Here is a 15,993-nt window from a genome sequence, read left to right as displayed (position 1 = left end):
GCGACCTAGAGTGGCGTGAAGGGTGAGCCGTGTGGATATCTGGGTGCACTGGGGGAAGGGGACCAGCCGCTGCGAAGGTCCTGAGGTGGTAGGCTCGTGACACATTGGAGAAGCAGCAGTGGCTTTAGCTGGAGCTATGTGGACCAGGAGGGTAGGACTGGAGATAAAGTCAGAAATGAGGTCAGGGACTACATAGTGAGTGGCCATGAAGTCATGGTAGGGACAGCATTACTGCTGTCAGTGTCAATGGCATTACTGCTCTGTTAGCTTTAAATCTCCATGATCTGTCAGCACGCCAGACCTGTGGCATCTAGGTGATTACCTAGTTTTTTAGGAAGGCCTTAGCATTAAACAGATGACGGGATTGCCAAAGAAAGTCCGTTTCGGAGGCTAGCACGTACTCTTTATTCCAGGGCCTTGAGCCCGTCAAATACTACCAGGGAAAGAAAAGGAGGGAAGCAGCCTTTTGTGAGCATTTGCCATATGCTTAGTACTTTGGAAAACTGCTTTCATAAAACAAACACTTTTTTTTTTTTCTTTAACAGAAATCTTACCAAAAGATTATGCGTGTATAGTTGGTGGTTTAAAAACACCACTGGCTGATTTCAGATATAATAGAAGAAATATTGTGACCCATGCATGAGAGAAATTTACTTTCAGTTTGGGGAATATTTGCTTTTTTGTTCAAGGGAATTAAAGGGAATAAAAGATAAGAATTTTAGTCCTGGGCTTGTATCTGGCTTCCAATCACATATCCAATTTCTTTCTTTTTTCTTTCTTCTTTTTTAATGTTTATTTTTGAGAGAGAGAGACAGACAGACATACCAAACGTGAGCCGGGGGGGTGGGGAGAGAGAGAGGGACACGCAGAATGTGAAGCAGGCTCCAGGTTCTGAGCTGTCAGCACAGAGCCTGACGTGGGGCTCGAACCCGCGAACAGCAAGATCATGACCTGAGCCGAACAAAGGCAGACTCTTTTTACAACATGGCCTTGTTTCTCGTGCTGTGATGAGTTTGGGGTGGGGCACGCCCTGGTACTACCCAGCCTTCATCTGGGTGGCTCTTTTCTCTTTCTGCTTTTGGGAGGCTCAAGTTGCTGGGCAACTGCCTCACCTTAGATGACTGCTTTGGGATTGAGATGAATCCCTGTGAACTTGGCTCCTGACAGCCTACTCCCCGCACCCCCCCAACCTACTCCGCATGATTATATTCTTGGGTTTTTTTAATGTTTATTTATTTTGGGGGCCGGAGGAGCAGCAAGAGAGGGGGCCAGAGGATCCGAAACAGGCTCTGAGCTGTCAGCAGAGAGCCCGATGCGGGGCTCGAACTCACAAACTATGAGATCATGACCTGAGCTGAAGCCAGACTCTCAACCGACTGAGCCACCCAGGCACCCTCGCATGATTAAATTCTTAACCCAACTGACATATCTTATTCCAGATGCAAATGTTGAGTAATTTCACAGTAAACGGCAAATGCTGTAAATCACAGTTCTCTGTGGTGTTAGTGACTCAGTAATCCTGCTTTTCGGCTTGATTTGACAAAGGCAGCTGGCACCCTGTCTTTTCAGCCTTCTTCCCATAACCCACAAATACACTGTGTCGTGTGGTTGTACAAAGTGTTCACGGTGGGGAGAAGGAGGTCCGTGCCGTGTGGATGTACCTGATGGGCCGTAACGGTAGAGCGGCTTGACCCCGAATCGCATGTGGACCCACGTGCCCAGAGGGACCTTGGCTGTCATGGTCCCAGCATCGCTGCATGCTCACAGAGCCCGAGTGCCAAATCGGGTGACCCTGTGTTTTAGGAGAAGGCTGAGGACACAGGGATGCAGAGAGGGAATTGTGGTGGCTGGTTGGAAGCATTACCCCAGGAAGGCGAAATCCGTTTTTACACCCGAGGCGGCTCAGGCACACTCTGCCCAGAAAGAGGCCCAACTGAGATATGGGATTCTTCAGCAGAAGCAGACACTCCATGGTCAACATCTGGAATCTGAGGGTTGTGGTTCTTCCCTGGAACTTAGACGTGGGCACGAGGCCCAGAGAGAAAAGACCTCATTCCCCGCCCAGAGGGGGACAAAAGTAGGTGTGCGGGGGGCACCGGAAACAGAGGTAAGGGGCAGGAGTGCACCTGCTGTGAGACCCAGGGTGGGCGGGGGGGTGGCTGGCCTCTGCCACCACTTGCTCTCCCCCCAGGCCCTCTTGAATGCCATGTGCTGCAGAACACAAGCGGATGGGCTCACGCGAGGCTCATCTGACGTGGCGGGTGAGGCCTGCTGCACCCCGGCTGGTGCTGATAGCCAGTGATCCGTATGCTTCCTGGGCCAGGCCTTGTCCCAAGATCCCTGAAAGTCAGTGTCTGCCCCTTTATGGAAGAAGGGGAGGGTATTTCTAATAAAACTTTATGCACGACATATAAAGGAATCAGAGGAATTTGGGCTCCTTCCAAAACGCCCAGCTTCAAGTTCGCTCAGCTGTTATTGCAGGTTTTGAAGGCGCGTATCATGCATTGGTGTGAAATCTTTATCACGATAGTTGCTAAAGAAGAATGAAACAGGAACGTTACCAGAAGCCCTGGCTAGGGGTCCTCACACATCCACAATCCTCTGAATTGCTTGAGGTGTTCACTCGGGTTACGGGTTGCCTGCAGGTGACAATTTGGAAGGTTCTCCATCCCTACAATCCATTTTGTGCTCTTCCCTCAAGTTATGAGTATCTGAAAAAGGCCGTCTTAGCCGTGGGACTCGAAGTTGACTTAAACCGTCTCCCCAGATAGGTAGGTAACCAGACGCACCGAGACACAAGCATCAGCCCACATTCTGAGAGAAAAATATCAGAACTGTAGACGCATACAGCTTTACATTAGTGAGGGAAGGGGCGCCTGGGTGGCTCAGTCGGTTGAGCGTCTGACTGCGGCTCAGGTCGTGATCTCACAGTTCGTGGGTTCAAGCCCCGCATCGGGCTCTGTGCTGACAGCATGGAGCCTGGAGCCTGCTTCGGAATCTGTGTGTCTCTCTGTATCTGCCCCTCCTCTGCTCTCCCTCTCTCTCTCTCAAAATAATAAGTAAAATAAATAAATTAGTGAGGGAAGACTAACTAGAACCTGACCCGAAAAAGCCCAAAGCAGTTTATAAATTCCATGTTGGGTGTTTTAGGAGAAAACCCATGCCGATTAATCTGCAGTGAGGACAAGGGCAGCTCTCCTCTGCAACTGCCTGCCATCTTAATCTGCAGGATACCCAGACATTGCGATAGGCCCTAGGCAGATTGGACCACGAGCAGGCGGTGCCCGTGCCTTTCCAGGCCGTGGACTTATCGTCATACTTACTTGTGCACGCGCATCAACGCCAGGTGGGGATTCTCGTCAGCGTCTCCTCCGCAGACAAAGCGGACACGTCGTCGGCTCCTGCAAAGCGTGCGATGGCTTGCTCGTGGTTCAGCGTGTCTTTCGCGCCGCCGTGCGACTTTGCCCACCTAAACTGTCATCGGGACAGGCGTTTTTTGTTTTTGAATTTTTGTTAACGTTTACTTATGTTTTAGAGAGAGAGTGAGGCAGAGCACGAGCGGGGAAGGGGCAAAGAGAGAGGGAGACACAGAGTCTGAAGCAGGCTGCAGGCTCTGAGCTGTCGTCCCGAGCCCACAAACCGTGAGATCACGACCAGAGCTGACGTCGGCCACTTAACCGACTGAGCCACCCCGGCGGCCCCATGACGGGCGGGTTTTACCCCACTGTTGTCTGTTAAGCCGGGGCACCTTCTCAGCCTGCACGCAGGACTGCTGATACCTGCCAAGTACGGGTACCTACCGCAAGCCGCCAGGCCGGTGATTGTCACGCAGGCACGCGTTCAGCTTTCGTGTCAGTCCTGGAGGTGCGGGCTCCTTTTCCCCTGTGCAGCCAGGATCACGGTCCTGGAGAGCTTGATGAGACGTCGCTCCCTCCGGGCGGGTGACTTCTCTCCGCTCGGCTCTGCCGGCTCCCTGTGGGGTTGGAGTCTGTAAAGGGCCCAGGACACGCGGTGACGGTGTGGGGGCACTTCATGGGTCCGCTTTCGATACGTGGCGTCCCTTGTTGCAGCGGGCTGAGCCGAACATCCTAACTGGACGTGAGCGTTCACATTCTGCAGTCTTCATCTGGGCTTGTGCACCTCGGCGCTGTGGCGTGCGGGGGTTCGCGGGGGCCGTGTGTGGTTCAGCACGTGGGGGTGAACGCCCTGGCGCTTCTGCTGTGGGTGGGCCTGCGGTTTTGGCAGCCTGGGCTCACCTGCCGCGTTCCTTTAGAGCCATCCCTGTACGTTTCCCCAGATCTGCCAGAGGGGGCAGGACCATCTTTGCCACTCGAATCCCGCCACTTCAGCAGGAAGGCCGGTTTACGTGTTTTGTTTTTCATTTTTGCCCCTCTAAAAGACAATCACTTAAAGGGCCTGTGGAAAAGGGGGGTGGGGAACTCACGTTTAATGGTCAGAGTGTCAGTCGGGTAACACGAGGAAGTTCTGGAGATGGGCGGTGGTCACGGTTGCCCACGACGTGAATGTACTTAATGCCACAGAGTGGCACGCTTAAAAACACATAAAATGATAACTTTTGAGACTATAGCTTGCCATACTTAGTTTATTTTATTGTATCTAAAATGTTTTTTTAATGCTTTTGTTTTTGAGAGAGGGGGGGACAAAGCATGAGTGGGGGAGGGACAGAGAGAGAGAGAGGGGGCACAGAATCCAGAGCAGGCTCCAGGCTCTCAACTGTCAGCAGAGCCCGACTCGGGGCTCGAACCCACAAACCGTGATCGTTACCTGAGCCAAAGTCGGACTCTTAACCGACTGAGCCACCCAGACGCCCCTTTCTCGCCATATTTTTTAAAAGTTAGTAATATATGTGCATTTCGGTCGCATTCAAGTCAGGTTGCTCTCAAAAGACTTTTCATTTTACTGACATCCCTTTATTTGTTTTAACTTTAAGTTGCTAGTTGTGTGTGGAGCATGTGTTCAAATCACGCCATTCAGTAGCAGGCGTGAGACTCCATAACTTGTGCACGTGTCAGTTCTTGCACCGGAAGATTGCAGACTATGAAGCACAGAATCTCACGTGGGCCCCGAGAATCCCGGCCAAGGTGAAGGTGAAATGAGGTTTATCTCGAGGGGCCACGTCCTACCTATCGCTGTGTGATAGGACACTAACGGGAGGAGAATGGGTTAGTTTCGTGTCTAAATGTCACGCCAGGGACTTCACCGGGAGTTGTTCTCCCTCCCCGGGTCTTAGAAAGCCTCTCGTAGAAAGTTGATGCAAAATCAACTCTTCCCCACGCAGGTCACTTACGTGAGACCACAGGGCCCGGGCAGCCGCTGTAGGTGCCAGGTCGGGTCACCCTAACGAGTGTTTGCATGCCCCCCTGTGCCCTACAGCAGGAGCTCATCGAGAGCATCAGTCGCAAGCTGCAAGTGCTTCGGGAAGCCCGGGAGAGCCTGCTGGAGGACATCCGTGCCAACAGCGCACTGGGGGACGAGGTGGACGCCATCGCCAAAGACGTGTGCAAACCCAACGAGTTTGACAAGTTCCGGATGTTCATTGGGGACCTGGACAAAGTGGTGAACCTTCTGCTGTCGCTGTCGGGCCGTCTGGCGAGGGTAGAAAACGCCCTCAATAATTTGGATGACACTACTTCTCCTGGTGATCGGGTAGATACAACGTGTCTGACCTGGACTCGGCGGGGGGCGGGGCGGGAGGTGGTTGCGGGAAGGTTCCGCGTGGGGCGTCATGAGTTGGTGCCCTGAAGCCTCACGCGGTCCCTGCGGCGGCCTGTGCACCTCCCAGCGCAGGACGCCTTCGGGTGTCCAGGGCTCTCCCTCACTTTGCCGGTAACTGAGGGAGACAGGTGCTGGGGGGTGTGGTGGGCAGGGCCTGACAGGCGTGGTCATGGGACTGCAGGGCTGCTGTGATGTTCAGGAAGAACTGTGGGCTCCTTTTCACATCTTCTCACCTGTTCCCACGGATCATTACTGATAAGCGTCTCTTCCTAGGAAACAGTCTCTTTCACCTTTCTTGACCATGCGTGTAAGTGGGTCTCACTGAGAATGGAATGTGATGTTGTCGCTGCTTTTAACAGGAGTGCACACGGCAGTCTGGAAGCAGTCGAGGACTTGTCTGCCTCTTCCCCCTCTCTTGAGGTGTGCAGCCTGGAACGTGTCTCTTAGGGGGTTTGCAGAATGCAGGAAGTAATAGCCCCCTTGTTGGCTTCACTTCCTGGGTCAAATATCAGTAGAACATGGAGTTTGCTTCTCTGTGTAGGCCCTCAAATGATCATCTTTATTATTAATAAGGCTCCTTCTCTGAAAGGGGAGCAGAAGAGTTAGCCCTCTCCCTTACTCTAGGTGAGAGTGCTTTCAGGCGACCTAAATGTTCTCGAGCGCAGCTCGCAGACGTTGTCGTTCTGTGCTTAGCTAAGTCGTTGATGACTACCGTTTGAACATACTGGATAAGCATTGACAAAATAGCAGGGACCCTTGGGTGATGTTCAGATTCCACTTTCTGATTTCCTCGTCTTTGCCACGTGTATCTGAGGAGAGGAAGATAACGCGAGGGGTGCCCGGGTGTCTCCGCCTGTTGAGTGTCCGACTGGCTCAGGTCATGATCTGTGGTTCGAGCGTTGGAGCCCCGTATTGAGCTCTCTGCTGTCAGCACAGAGCCTGCTTGGGAGTCTCTCTCTCTCTGCTTCTGCCCCACTCACGTGTGCTCTGTCTCTCTCAAAAATAAAAATATTCTTAAAAAAAAACTTGAACGAGAAAGAGATTCGTTTATACATAATTGGAATGTTCTCGAGTATTGATTTAAGTGAACAACTAGTGTGGTCTTTGCAACTCAGCTCCTCTATAATCGATCTTTCCCTCCGTGTGGGTGGAACGGACAGATACTTTATTTAGAATTTGGGGATGATGAAGGAATGCCAACGCTAAGGACCACGCACGTGGTCCTCCTGAGTACCAGGCTCTGGAGCCCTCAGCACGTCCCGGGGGCTCCCTGTGAATGGAGTGTTGCATTCCCCCAGCCAGGGGCAGTGAGGAGGCCCCGTCTCCAGCGGGGTTGGCGTTGGAGGAAAATCTGCGTCAGGCAGCGGAAGTTTGGAGACGCTAAGGTTTTCAGAGACAACATAGTGACTAGTTAAAAGACGCCGCAGAACGTTTTCTGAGGCTCCCTCCATCTTTCCAGACAGAAAATGTCCCCATCAGGTCCTCTCCCAGCCTCTGCAGCCTCCTGTCCCTAGTCAGCCAAGACAGTTTCTGCTTAGTGACGGTGGCCGCTCACGTTCATCGCGCGCGCTCTCTGTGTGCGGGCGTTTTACAGAGAGCCGCCACATGCTGGACTCTCACGGTGGCTGTTGGTAACTGTGCGTGGCCACGTTGCAAAGTGGCGGAATGAGAGCGGCTGTCCTGCTGCCCAAGTAAAAATCACACGGAGGAAATGAAGCCCCGGCCTCCCCCTGCCGACGGTGGGAGACTGAATGCACTCATCTCTTCCTTTCTTAGTTTTCGTTAAACTTAGAGAAGGCAGGGACCTTTAGGTGTGTATTTTGCGGAGAGACGGTGCGGCTGTGAGTGCCACATTTTGGGAACGGGGTCGTCCGTGTCCCCCAGAGCGGGCCCGTGTGGGGAGCCGGGGAGTCTCCCCCGTCACCCTGCGTCTGTCCTGCCTGTCCTTGCTCCCTCACGCGTGCCCTGCAAGCTCGCCCAGGGGCTCTTCTCCTGCGGAAGGGTGTACACACCCTGCTCCGCGAGTTCTTCGGAATCCGCGCCTTTTGCTGCCTTTGCCGCGGTGTTGTCACGGTCAGGCCTCTGACGCGCATGGGATCCCTAAGTCCTTTACACCTTTCGAGCCTCTCAGAATTCTGTCCTTATCTGTCTGGGGACAGCTCTTCTCATCAAGGCTGTTCCTGTGAGCCGTTCCAGGCCAGTGGGAAGAAATGGGAGGCGGGACGAACCTGTGAGCTCTCGAGGAAGGGCTGGGGCTAGCCACGCCCGAGTATCTCCGTGCAGAGGCCGTCAGACCTCTGGTCCCTAACCTGGCGTCAGGGTGTCCCCTGAAGCAGCCCGCAGCGTGGCCGGCATCTTGTGGCGGCCGCCCGGAGCCCCTGCTCTCGCCCTGGTCCTCAACGGGCTTGTCTCTCTCTCTCTCCCCAGCAATCGCTGCTCGAGAAGCAGCGGGTCCTCATCCAGCAGCACGAGGACGCCAAGGAACTGAAGGAGAACCTGGACCGCCGGGAGCGGATCGTGTTCGACATCCTGGCCAGCTACCTCAGCGAGGAGAGCCTGGCCGACTGCGAGCACTTCGTGAAGATGAAGTCCGCCCTCATCATCGAGCAGCGCGAGCTGGAAGACAAGATACACCTGGGCGAAGAGCAGCTCAAGTGTCTGTTCGACAGCCTGCAGCCCGAAAGAGGCAAATAGGAGGGCCCTCCCTGGCGGAGGCCGGAAAGTGCCCCTCTGAGCTCGGTTCCGGAGGATGCACGCGGAGACCCCAGCCGGTATTTATGTCCTGCAGCCCGAGTCGTCCCCTAGCGGGATGGCTGCTTTAGAGAAGCAATAACTTCCGTGTGTGTTTGCGATGGTCTATTTAATGTGTTTTAGCTTCCCCGTTGAACGCTGAGTAGAACATCTCACCATTAGCCATTTTGCTTTGCCAGTTACCACCCGTGGCCCAGCCTCCGGAGGGTGGCGGGTTCCCGCAGTATAGACTGTGTAGTGCATGCAAGTGGTCCTTCTCACTGGTAGGGGTGCCCTTCCTCCCGTCTTCACATCCTGAACCAACCGCCCGGGAAGCAGCCTGAGTGAGTCTCGAAGGCGCGTGAGCGGGGAACCCCTGGCTCCCGTCTTACCCTGCGATTCCTTACCCTGGGAAGCGTGGGCTGCCCCGTTGTACCCCATTCGTCCGATGGTGTGGACCCTTCCTCGTCCTTCATTCAGTCTCCCAGCAAAACCACGATGATATGATGAGAAGTTACTAACCTTTTGGAAAGGGGAATGGTTTCCCAGTGGTTAAAAACCCACTGTGAAATGAACACCTTATGTGTTGGCTTCACGCATCCTGAAATCGCCACAGAAAGAATCGTGTGCATGCTTTAAAACACGTGCACAGCACAAGGAGCTTCAGTCCTGGCGTCACGGTTCAAGTGATCTTTTCCTGCAAAGTGAGAGTCCTCGGTCAATAGTGTGTCCAGTAGGAGTCATGTGCTCGCTAGATACTTGTTTCATGAGACCAACAGCATATTTCTGAAATTACCTTCTGCCTGTAACACTTATTTTGTGTGCGTATGGTTGTTAGTGACAATTGCCTACGTTTCTGTTTTTGCCTCTTTAAATCTATTGCCATGCCGTAAGGGTTACTTTCCATTTACTTGTAAGAACCTTTCCTCTCTGCGCTTTCAGAGGCCCCATGGAGTATTACAACTCCCAAACCCGATCTTTTTCTGCCACAGTTTATAGATTCTGTCCCCTGTTTATCAGCTGAAATCGCAAGTTTCTCAAGAGAGTCTGCTCACTAAGAAAACACTGTCATGCTGTCAGTTTCCAGTGGACAAGTCACAGACTGGGAGGAAAGATGTGCTAATCATGTCTATGACAAAGGATCTAGAACGTGTGAAGAACTTTCAGAAGCAAGAGAACAAACAGCTGGTTAGTACATGGGCAAGAAACATAACTGGGTGCTTCAGCACAGAGGCCGTGTGCACGGGCAATAAAATAAGCACGTGGAAAGACATTCAACCGCCATCGGCTTGGTTATAACTTCCGTTTAATCTACACCGATGTAGAGCTTCTTCACAGATGCTCATCCGATTAAACGCATGGTAAATGGCAGGACAGCCCCTTGGACGACGTCATGTTGAAGTGATGATCGGACATTTGTTTGATCGAGGGATCATTTGGATCCTCGTTTCCCCTATTCCCATGAAAGTTTTCCGACAGGTGGGGACACGTCCCTTTGTCTGCGGCGACGGTTGCCTTCCCAGAACACACGTGCACACAAATGTCTTAACAGACCGCTGTCTGTACTTGATGAGCCAGAGGGGGGGAGCTGGACCCCTGAGCCACAGCACTGACGTCTCTGCACCCCACGGGGGTCCCAAAGTGGCAAGCTTCAGTAACGCACGCAATAAACCCTCTTTTTGGCAATCCACTCATGCCAGAAAGCTCTATGCCTTTTCAGAAGTTTCCAGTCCTATTGAATTAAGCGATTTCTGACTTGAAAAAAAATCCCCATCCTGCCAATGACGTGTCCTCCTTTCCTCCTGCTGTAGTCCCTTCCTGTGAAAACTGGTCACTTCAGAGAAGGTGAAGTTGGCTGTCCACGGACCTCTGTCATTCTCCTCAGGGGGACAAACACAGTAATTTCAGCGTGTTTTGCTTTTAATTTAGACAAAGCGTTTATCTGTGATCTTTCCCCTCGAATACAGTATTGTGAATCATTCTGATGATATATATGTAAAATGTGAGTAACAGGAGGTGTGTGTCTCTATCCAGCCTTTTAGGTCTTTTGAGGACCTTCTCTTACACACAGCAATATACAGTGCTCTGTCCCCCTTGCCGCGAAGCACATGGGGTCACTGTCCTGTACCTTCCCCTGTTTGCCTCTTCAGCGTCTAGTCAGCAGGGACCCAAAGATTCCAGTGAGTCGATGTACATATCTTTGTACATAGCTATGTTATTGCATACAACAACAATCTGGTGCTAATGTTTTGCCCTTGGCATTCTTAGGTGGCGACTGATTCCTCCCCCTCTGTCGTAGCACAGCTGTGGAATGCTCTGTATGGCGAGATTTCAGTCAGGGGTATGGCCTGTGGCTTTTATCCTGCAGTCCAGTGTGGAAAATGTGTACGTACTTCATGCTCGACCCTTACCACTTAGCTCTCATCGTATCGTCCTGCTTGACTTTTAACAGAATAAATGTGTCCTTGAGTGAATGGAGCGTGTCTTTGACTTACCTATGTTCTATCTTTTTTTTTTTTTTTTTTTAATCCAACTGTCCTCACCATAGGTCAGATTCTTAAGCCACTGATAAATTGTGGGATGGATTCTCTATATGTGTGTAACTTTAGGCCAGCCTAGCTAAGGCTGATCGGTTTGCAGGCAGGCAAAAGTCAGGGGACACAGGTTGTATCAGTCAGCCGTGGCCGTAGTGATGCTGCGTAACAAGCAACTGTGGGATCTCAGTGTGCAGTACGGTATCTCTTGAGCTCACGCACGCGGCGATCATGGTACTCTGCTCCGTGTGTCTCTCGTCTTTCTCCTGGAACCGGCAGCCTGGCCTGGGGAAGTCCGTGGCGGATGCACGAGAGAACCGACCCGGGCACAAAGGTGTTTTTCCACATACCTGATTATATCACACCGCTAACCTTCCGTTGCCAAAGCAAGCCCCACAGCTGAACTCAGAGAGGTGGTGGGATGTGCCCCACCTCTTCGGTGGGAGGAGCCGTGTCGTCACGTGGCAGAGTGTGGGCACCAGGTGTGAAGAATTCGGGCCACTGATGAGCTGCATCTCCCACGCCGGCGTCTGCTCTGATGGGGTAGCGCTCAAGCGTCCTGGACCCAGAAGCCACGTCCCCAGGGCGAGGCCACCTCTGCCTGCCGCTCCCTAGTCTTATGGCCGTGACCAAGGTACTCGGGCTCTCCGAGTTTCGTCCTGTGTCACTGGAGAAGGCCTGGGGAGCTCAAGCAAGCACATGTTGTTCATGTGCTTAGAGGCCACACTAGGCCTGGAAAAAAGTGCTGCGGAGGCGTCTACTCTTGTGGGTGCATCATTCTCTCTGGTCTTGGAGGGACAGGCCTTCCCTGAACGATCTGCCAGAGCCGCGCAGGAGACGGGGATTTCTGTTGCATGGGAGGATGAGAAAGGGTTCTGGTCTGCAGCAGGTTTGCGAGGCGTCAAGGCTGGATGGGAGCGGGGAGTCTCTTTAATAAAAATTATTCAACGGGCACCTGGGTGGCTCGGTCGGTTAAGCGTCCGACTTTGGCTCAGGTCACCATCTTGCAGTTCATGAGTTTGAGGCCCGCGTGGGGCACCGCGCTGACATCTCAGAGCCTGCTTCAGACCCTCTGTCTACCCCCCCTCCCCGCTCTGCCTGTCCCCTGCTCTATCGCAAAAATAAACATTAAAGAAACAAATTTCATAAGTAAAAATTATTCAAAATTAGAGTGGATATTTACTGAGAATGAAAAACTCACAAGTCAGATTTTTTTTTCAGTGGATGAATACCACACATTTTGTTTTTATTTCTGGCTTCTGCCAGGTGACTTCAGCGTGTCTCCTTTGAGTTCTGGAATGGTCAAGAGATTACTAACTGGGGGCAGTTCAAATGCAGTCCGAGAGTGCTGCTGTGGTGCTAGGCTGGGCCGTTCTGCGATCTGTGTGCCATGTTCCATGACCCGCTGATGACAGCGTGCAGGGTTGCGTCCCGGAGAACTTGTGTGCTCGGGCTGGTGAACCACATTGGTGACGGCTTGGTCTTTGGTGCGGGCCCATCAGACTTGTACGGGATGAGCTGTGTCGGGTACCCTGAGACAGCCTGGGATATGGGGACACCAGACACTCGCTCCATTTTCAGACCTGTCTGCCGGGACTGCTGCAGGTCTGTACCTACAAGCGCAGACATTCTGAGAGCCTGGGTTGTGCACTTCCCGTTAAGAGAAGAAAAGCAACGCACGGTGTGTTTATCGTTCGTGTGTGCTACATCTTGAGTCCCGGTGACCCACATAAACATCCCAGTCAACCCAAGCTGGATAGTGCGCCCTCTCCTCGTCTCCTCCAGGTCCCCCAGAGGCTTGTGGTCATTCCGGCACCTCCTGACACAGGCAGGCGGAGAGGAATGACATGGTAGACCTAACAGAACGTGATGACGATGTCTTTGGCAAATTTCACGAAAGCATAGGGCTGTGCCAGATAAACCAGGTCATCAGATTCAAAGACGAGGCCTACTAGATGGCGTGATCCATCCCGGCGAGGACCACGTGGAGGTGTATTCAGGGCTGTCAGTCGTAGCTCACTAAACCCTCAGCCCTCAGAGCACAAGGCAGGGTTTTGTGTATGTCTGTGCTTCTCTGCTTGGTGCCTGGTATGAGTGGGCGCTTAATTTATACACAGGTATTGAATGGGCGAAGAAATAAAACCGGTTACACAGTATGGATCACCGAGCAGCATGAGATTTCCTTTTTTTCCCCTCCTCCTGGGTGCCATGTATGGAACACCTGTGTGCCAGGCACTTGAGGTCGGGCCATGGAGCACGTGATGCTGACTTAACGCACAGAGGGAAACAAGGACCGAGTTCGTCGCATTACCGTCTCAATCTTGCTGCCTCTACCTTTACCCTCCCAGGTTCTCCCTTCAGCCTCTTCTGCGTCGGTGTCCGGAGATAGAGGGATGTTGCATGGGTCACAGGAAGCGAGTGCCTTGATTTTATTACTGTCAAGCCTGAGACCAGAAAGGACATAGAACGCAAGGTCAGCAGGGAGGAGCCGATGGGGTGTGCCAATTTTTGAAGGTTCCAAACAGGAACAGCCCCTGGGATCTAAGTACTGAAAGGCACGCAGGATAGTCTCCAGAGAAAAGCCAAGAGGAAAACTATCCAGTGAGCCTGGGTGTCTCTGCTATGTATTTCTCTCGAAGAGATTCTCGGAGTATAGTGAAGTTTCCAAGGAAGCCTGCAATAAAGACTCGTTTTCAGATTCACTCAGGGTTTCCAAATGTACTTGAACTTGGATTGCTTCCACCCTGTGTTTAAAAAGTTAATATTTTGATTTATTTATTTTATTTTTGAGACAGAGCAAGCAGGGGACTGGCAGAGAGAGAGGGAGAGGGACAGAATCCCAAGCAGGCTCCGCGCTGTCTGCGCAGAGCAGAGCCCGATGTGGGGCTCGAATTCGGGAACCGTGGGACCATAACCTGAGCCCAAATCTAGAGTCAGATGCTGAACTGACCCAAGCCACCCAGGTGCCCCCAATTTAATTTTTTTTTTAATTTTTTTTTTAACGTTTTATTTATTTTTGAGACAGGGAGAGACAGAGCATGAACAGGGGAGGGTCAGAGAGAGAGAGACACAGAATCGGAAACAAGCTCCAGGCTCCGAGCTGTCAGCACAGAGCCCGACGCGGGGCTCGAACTCACGGACCGCGAGATCATGACCTGAGCCGAAGTCGGCCGCTTAACCGACTGAGCCACCCAGGCGCCCCTGTTCTAATATTTTTAATCAGTCAAAATGTCAGCATATCTTGAGAGACCCAGTAATAAGGTTGGCCACCACTGGTGGTAATGGAGCACTGTGAGTGTTTGGTCTAGGGGGCTCCTGTCCCCAGAGGTGGGGGGAAAACCTAAGTCTGTCTGTCTCCGTATAAGGCCGCGGTCTTCAAATTCGATTTTGTGTAGATTATCCAAATAAGCTTTGGGTAAGATGGAAAATACACAACAACCACAAAAAACCCACATACGCACGTACGCGTGCACATCCGTAGCTAACAATATATGTTTAATATTCTGTGCCAAGCACATATTTGGCGTTTTCTCCCCACCAGTAGGACGTTTCTCCCCACCAGCCGGCGTTCGATTGTAGGTCTCCGGGCACACGCCTACTGTCCCCACATCCATTCCTGCCATCCCTATGGCCCCACCTTCCCTATTGACATCTCTCTGGCATGCCAGCCACCCCTGGTGACAGCTCTAGAACTTTCCCAGGAGACATGAAAGTCTACTAGGCCCATAGCACGCTCAATCCCATTCCACGCCCACAACGTTCTTTCCCATCCAGTGCAGGTGAAGATGCTACCACTGTCAGAGACCTGTTGCCATGAGACGTAATATATTCACCGGTCTTCCCTTCTTCTCTCTCTCCTGTCCTTCTTTTTTTCTCCCGAGAAACAGGAGTCTACTAATCATGTTGTTGAAGTCTTTACTTAGGGTGCCTGGGTGGCTCACTTCAGCTCAGGTCATGATCTCCCAGCTCAAGCGTTCAAGTCCCACATCGGGTGACCTCAAGTGGCTCAGTCGGTTACGCATCCGACTTTGGCTCAGGTCTTGATCTCACAGCTCCTGGGTTCAGGCCCCGCATCGGGCTCTCTGCTGTCAGTGCACAGCCCGCTTCGGCTGCTGTCTCCCTGCCTCTCTGCCTCTCCCCAGCCCGTGCTTTCTGTCTCTCAAAAGTAAATACAAACATCAAAAAAATTGTTAATAATAAAATAATCTTTTTACTTAGCAATGTTGGGAATTTTCCTCTAGTTATTTGTTAACATCGCGTTTAATTGCTGTGTGATAGCCCACTATAAAGGTACTCAATAGTTCATTAACCGTATTCTCAGAATGGGATTTTTTCCTATTTGTTCCCAGTTGTAACCTTGGTTATAAAGGTCATTGGGTGTGTGTTTCACTTACGTCTACATATCTCTCCTTGTTTGCTTGGGATAAATTCCTTACAGAAACACTAAGCGATTCTGGTGGAATTTTGGCTTGTATATAAAATCTAGTACCCTGAGTGCTGGCTAGCTGACATTATGTGATTTTTTGGTAGCCTCCTGTCTACAGAAGCCCCATTTGAAGCTATTCCCAATCTTCGGTCAATTCCTCACAAATGAGGAATTATTGTACATACTCCATGCTATTTTACCCACGTGGACTATGTGTCAACAAGCCTGTAATCCAAGCCTCAACTAGGAGGAGGTCCTTTCCCATGAATTAAGGGTATCTTTCCTAATATGTCAAATGTCCATGGTCTTTCACAACTGAATCTTGCCCTTGTGGGTACCACTTCTGCTAACACCTACACATATATGTTGCCATAGCTTTTTTTTTAATTGAAATTTTTGTTTTAATGCTTATTTATTTTTGAGAGAGAGACACAGCACAAGCAGGGAAGGGGCAGAGAGAGAGGGAGACACAGAATCAGAAGCAGGCTCCAGGCTCTGAGCTGTCGGCACAGAGCCCAATGCAGGGCTTGAACTTGTGAATGGCGAGATCATGTCCTGAGCCGAAGT

General features: G+C 51.7%; 1 protein-coding gene and 1 non-coding gene across 4 annotated transcripts in view; both read left to right on the top strand.

The window, feature by feature from the left end:
• LOC145714888 (protein Shroom2-like) overlaps nt 1-11,198 on the top strand; it is a 155,826-nt gene extending 144,628 nt beyond the window's left edge. For 2 of the 3 annotated variants that reach the window (XM_081794417.1, XM_081794419.1), the window contains 2 exons: nt 5,395-5,667; nt 8,164-11,198. In XM_081794417.1, coding sequence (XP_081650543.1) covers nt 5,395-5,667; nt 8,164-8,430 — 540 coding nt within the window. In that variant the 3' untranslated portion in view covers nt 8,431-11,198. The remainder of the gene's footprint in view (nt 1-5,394; nt 5,668-8,163) is intronic. The other variant, XM_081794418.1, reaches the window with a different exon arrangement.
• TRNAR-GCG (transfer RNA arginine (anticodon GCG)) lies at nt 2,875-2,959 on the top strand. The gene has a single exon. It is a non-coding gene; the product is annotated as a tRNA-Arg (tRNA).
• Nucleotides 11,199-15,993: the final 4,795 nt, after the last annotated feature.

This window comes from Panthera onca, chromosome Y (genome assembly GCF_046562875.1).
Source record: "Panthera onca isolate mPanOnc1 chromosome Y, mPanOnc1 haplotype 2, whole genome shotgun sequence".
Classification (NCBI taxonomy): domain Eukaryota; kingdom Metazoa; phylum Chordata; class Mammalia; order Carnivora; family Felidae; genus Panthera; species Panthera onca.
The sequence above is the reverse complement of the archived record's forward strand: the minus strand, read 5'-3'. Positions and strand labels throughout refer to the sequence as shown.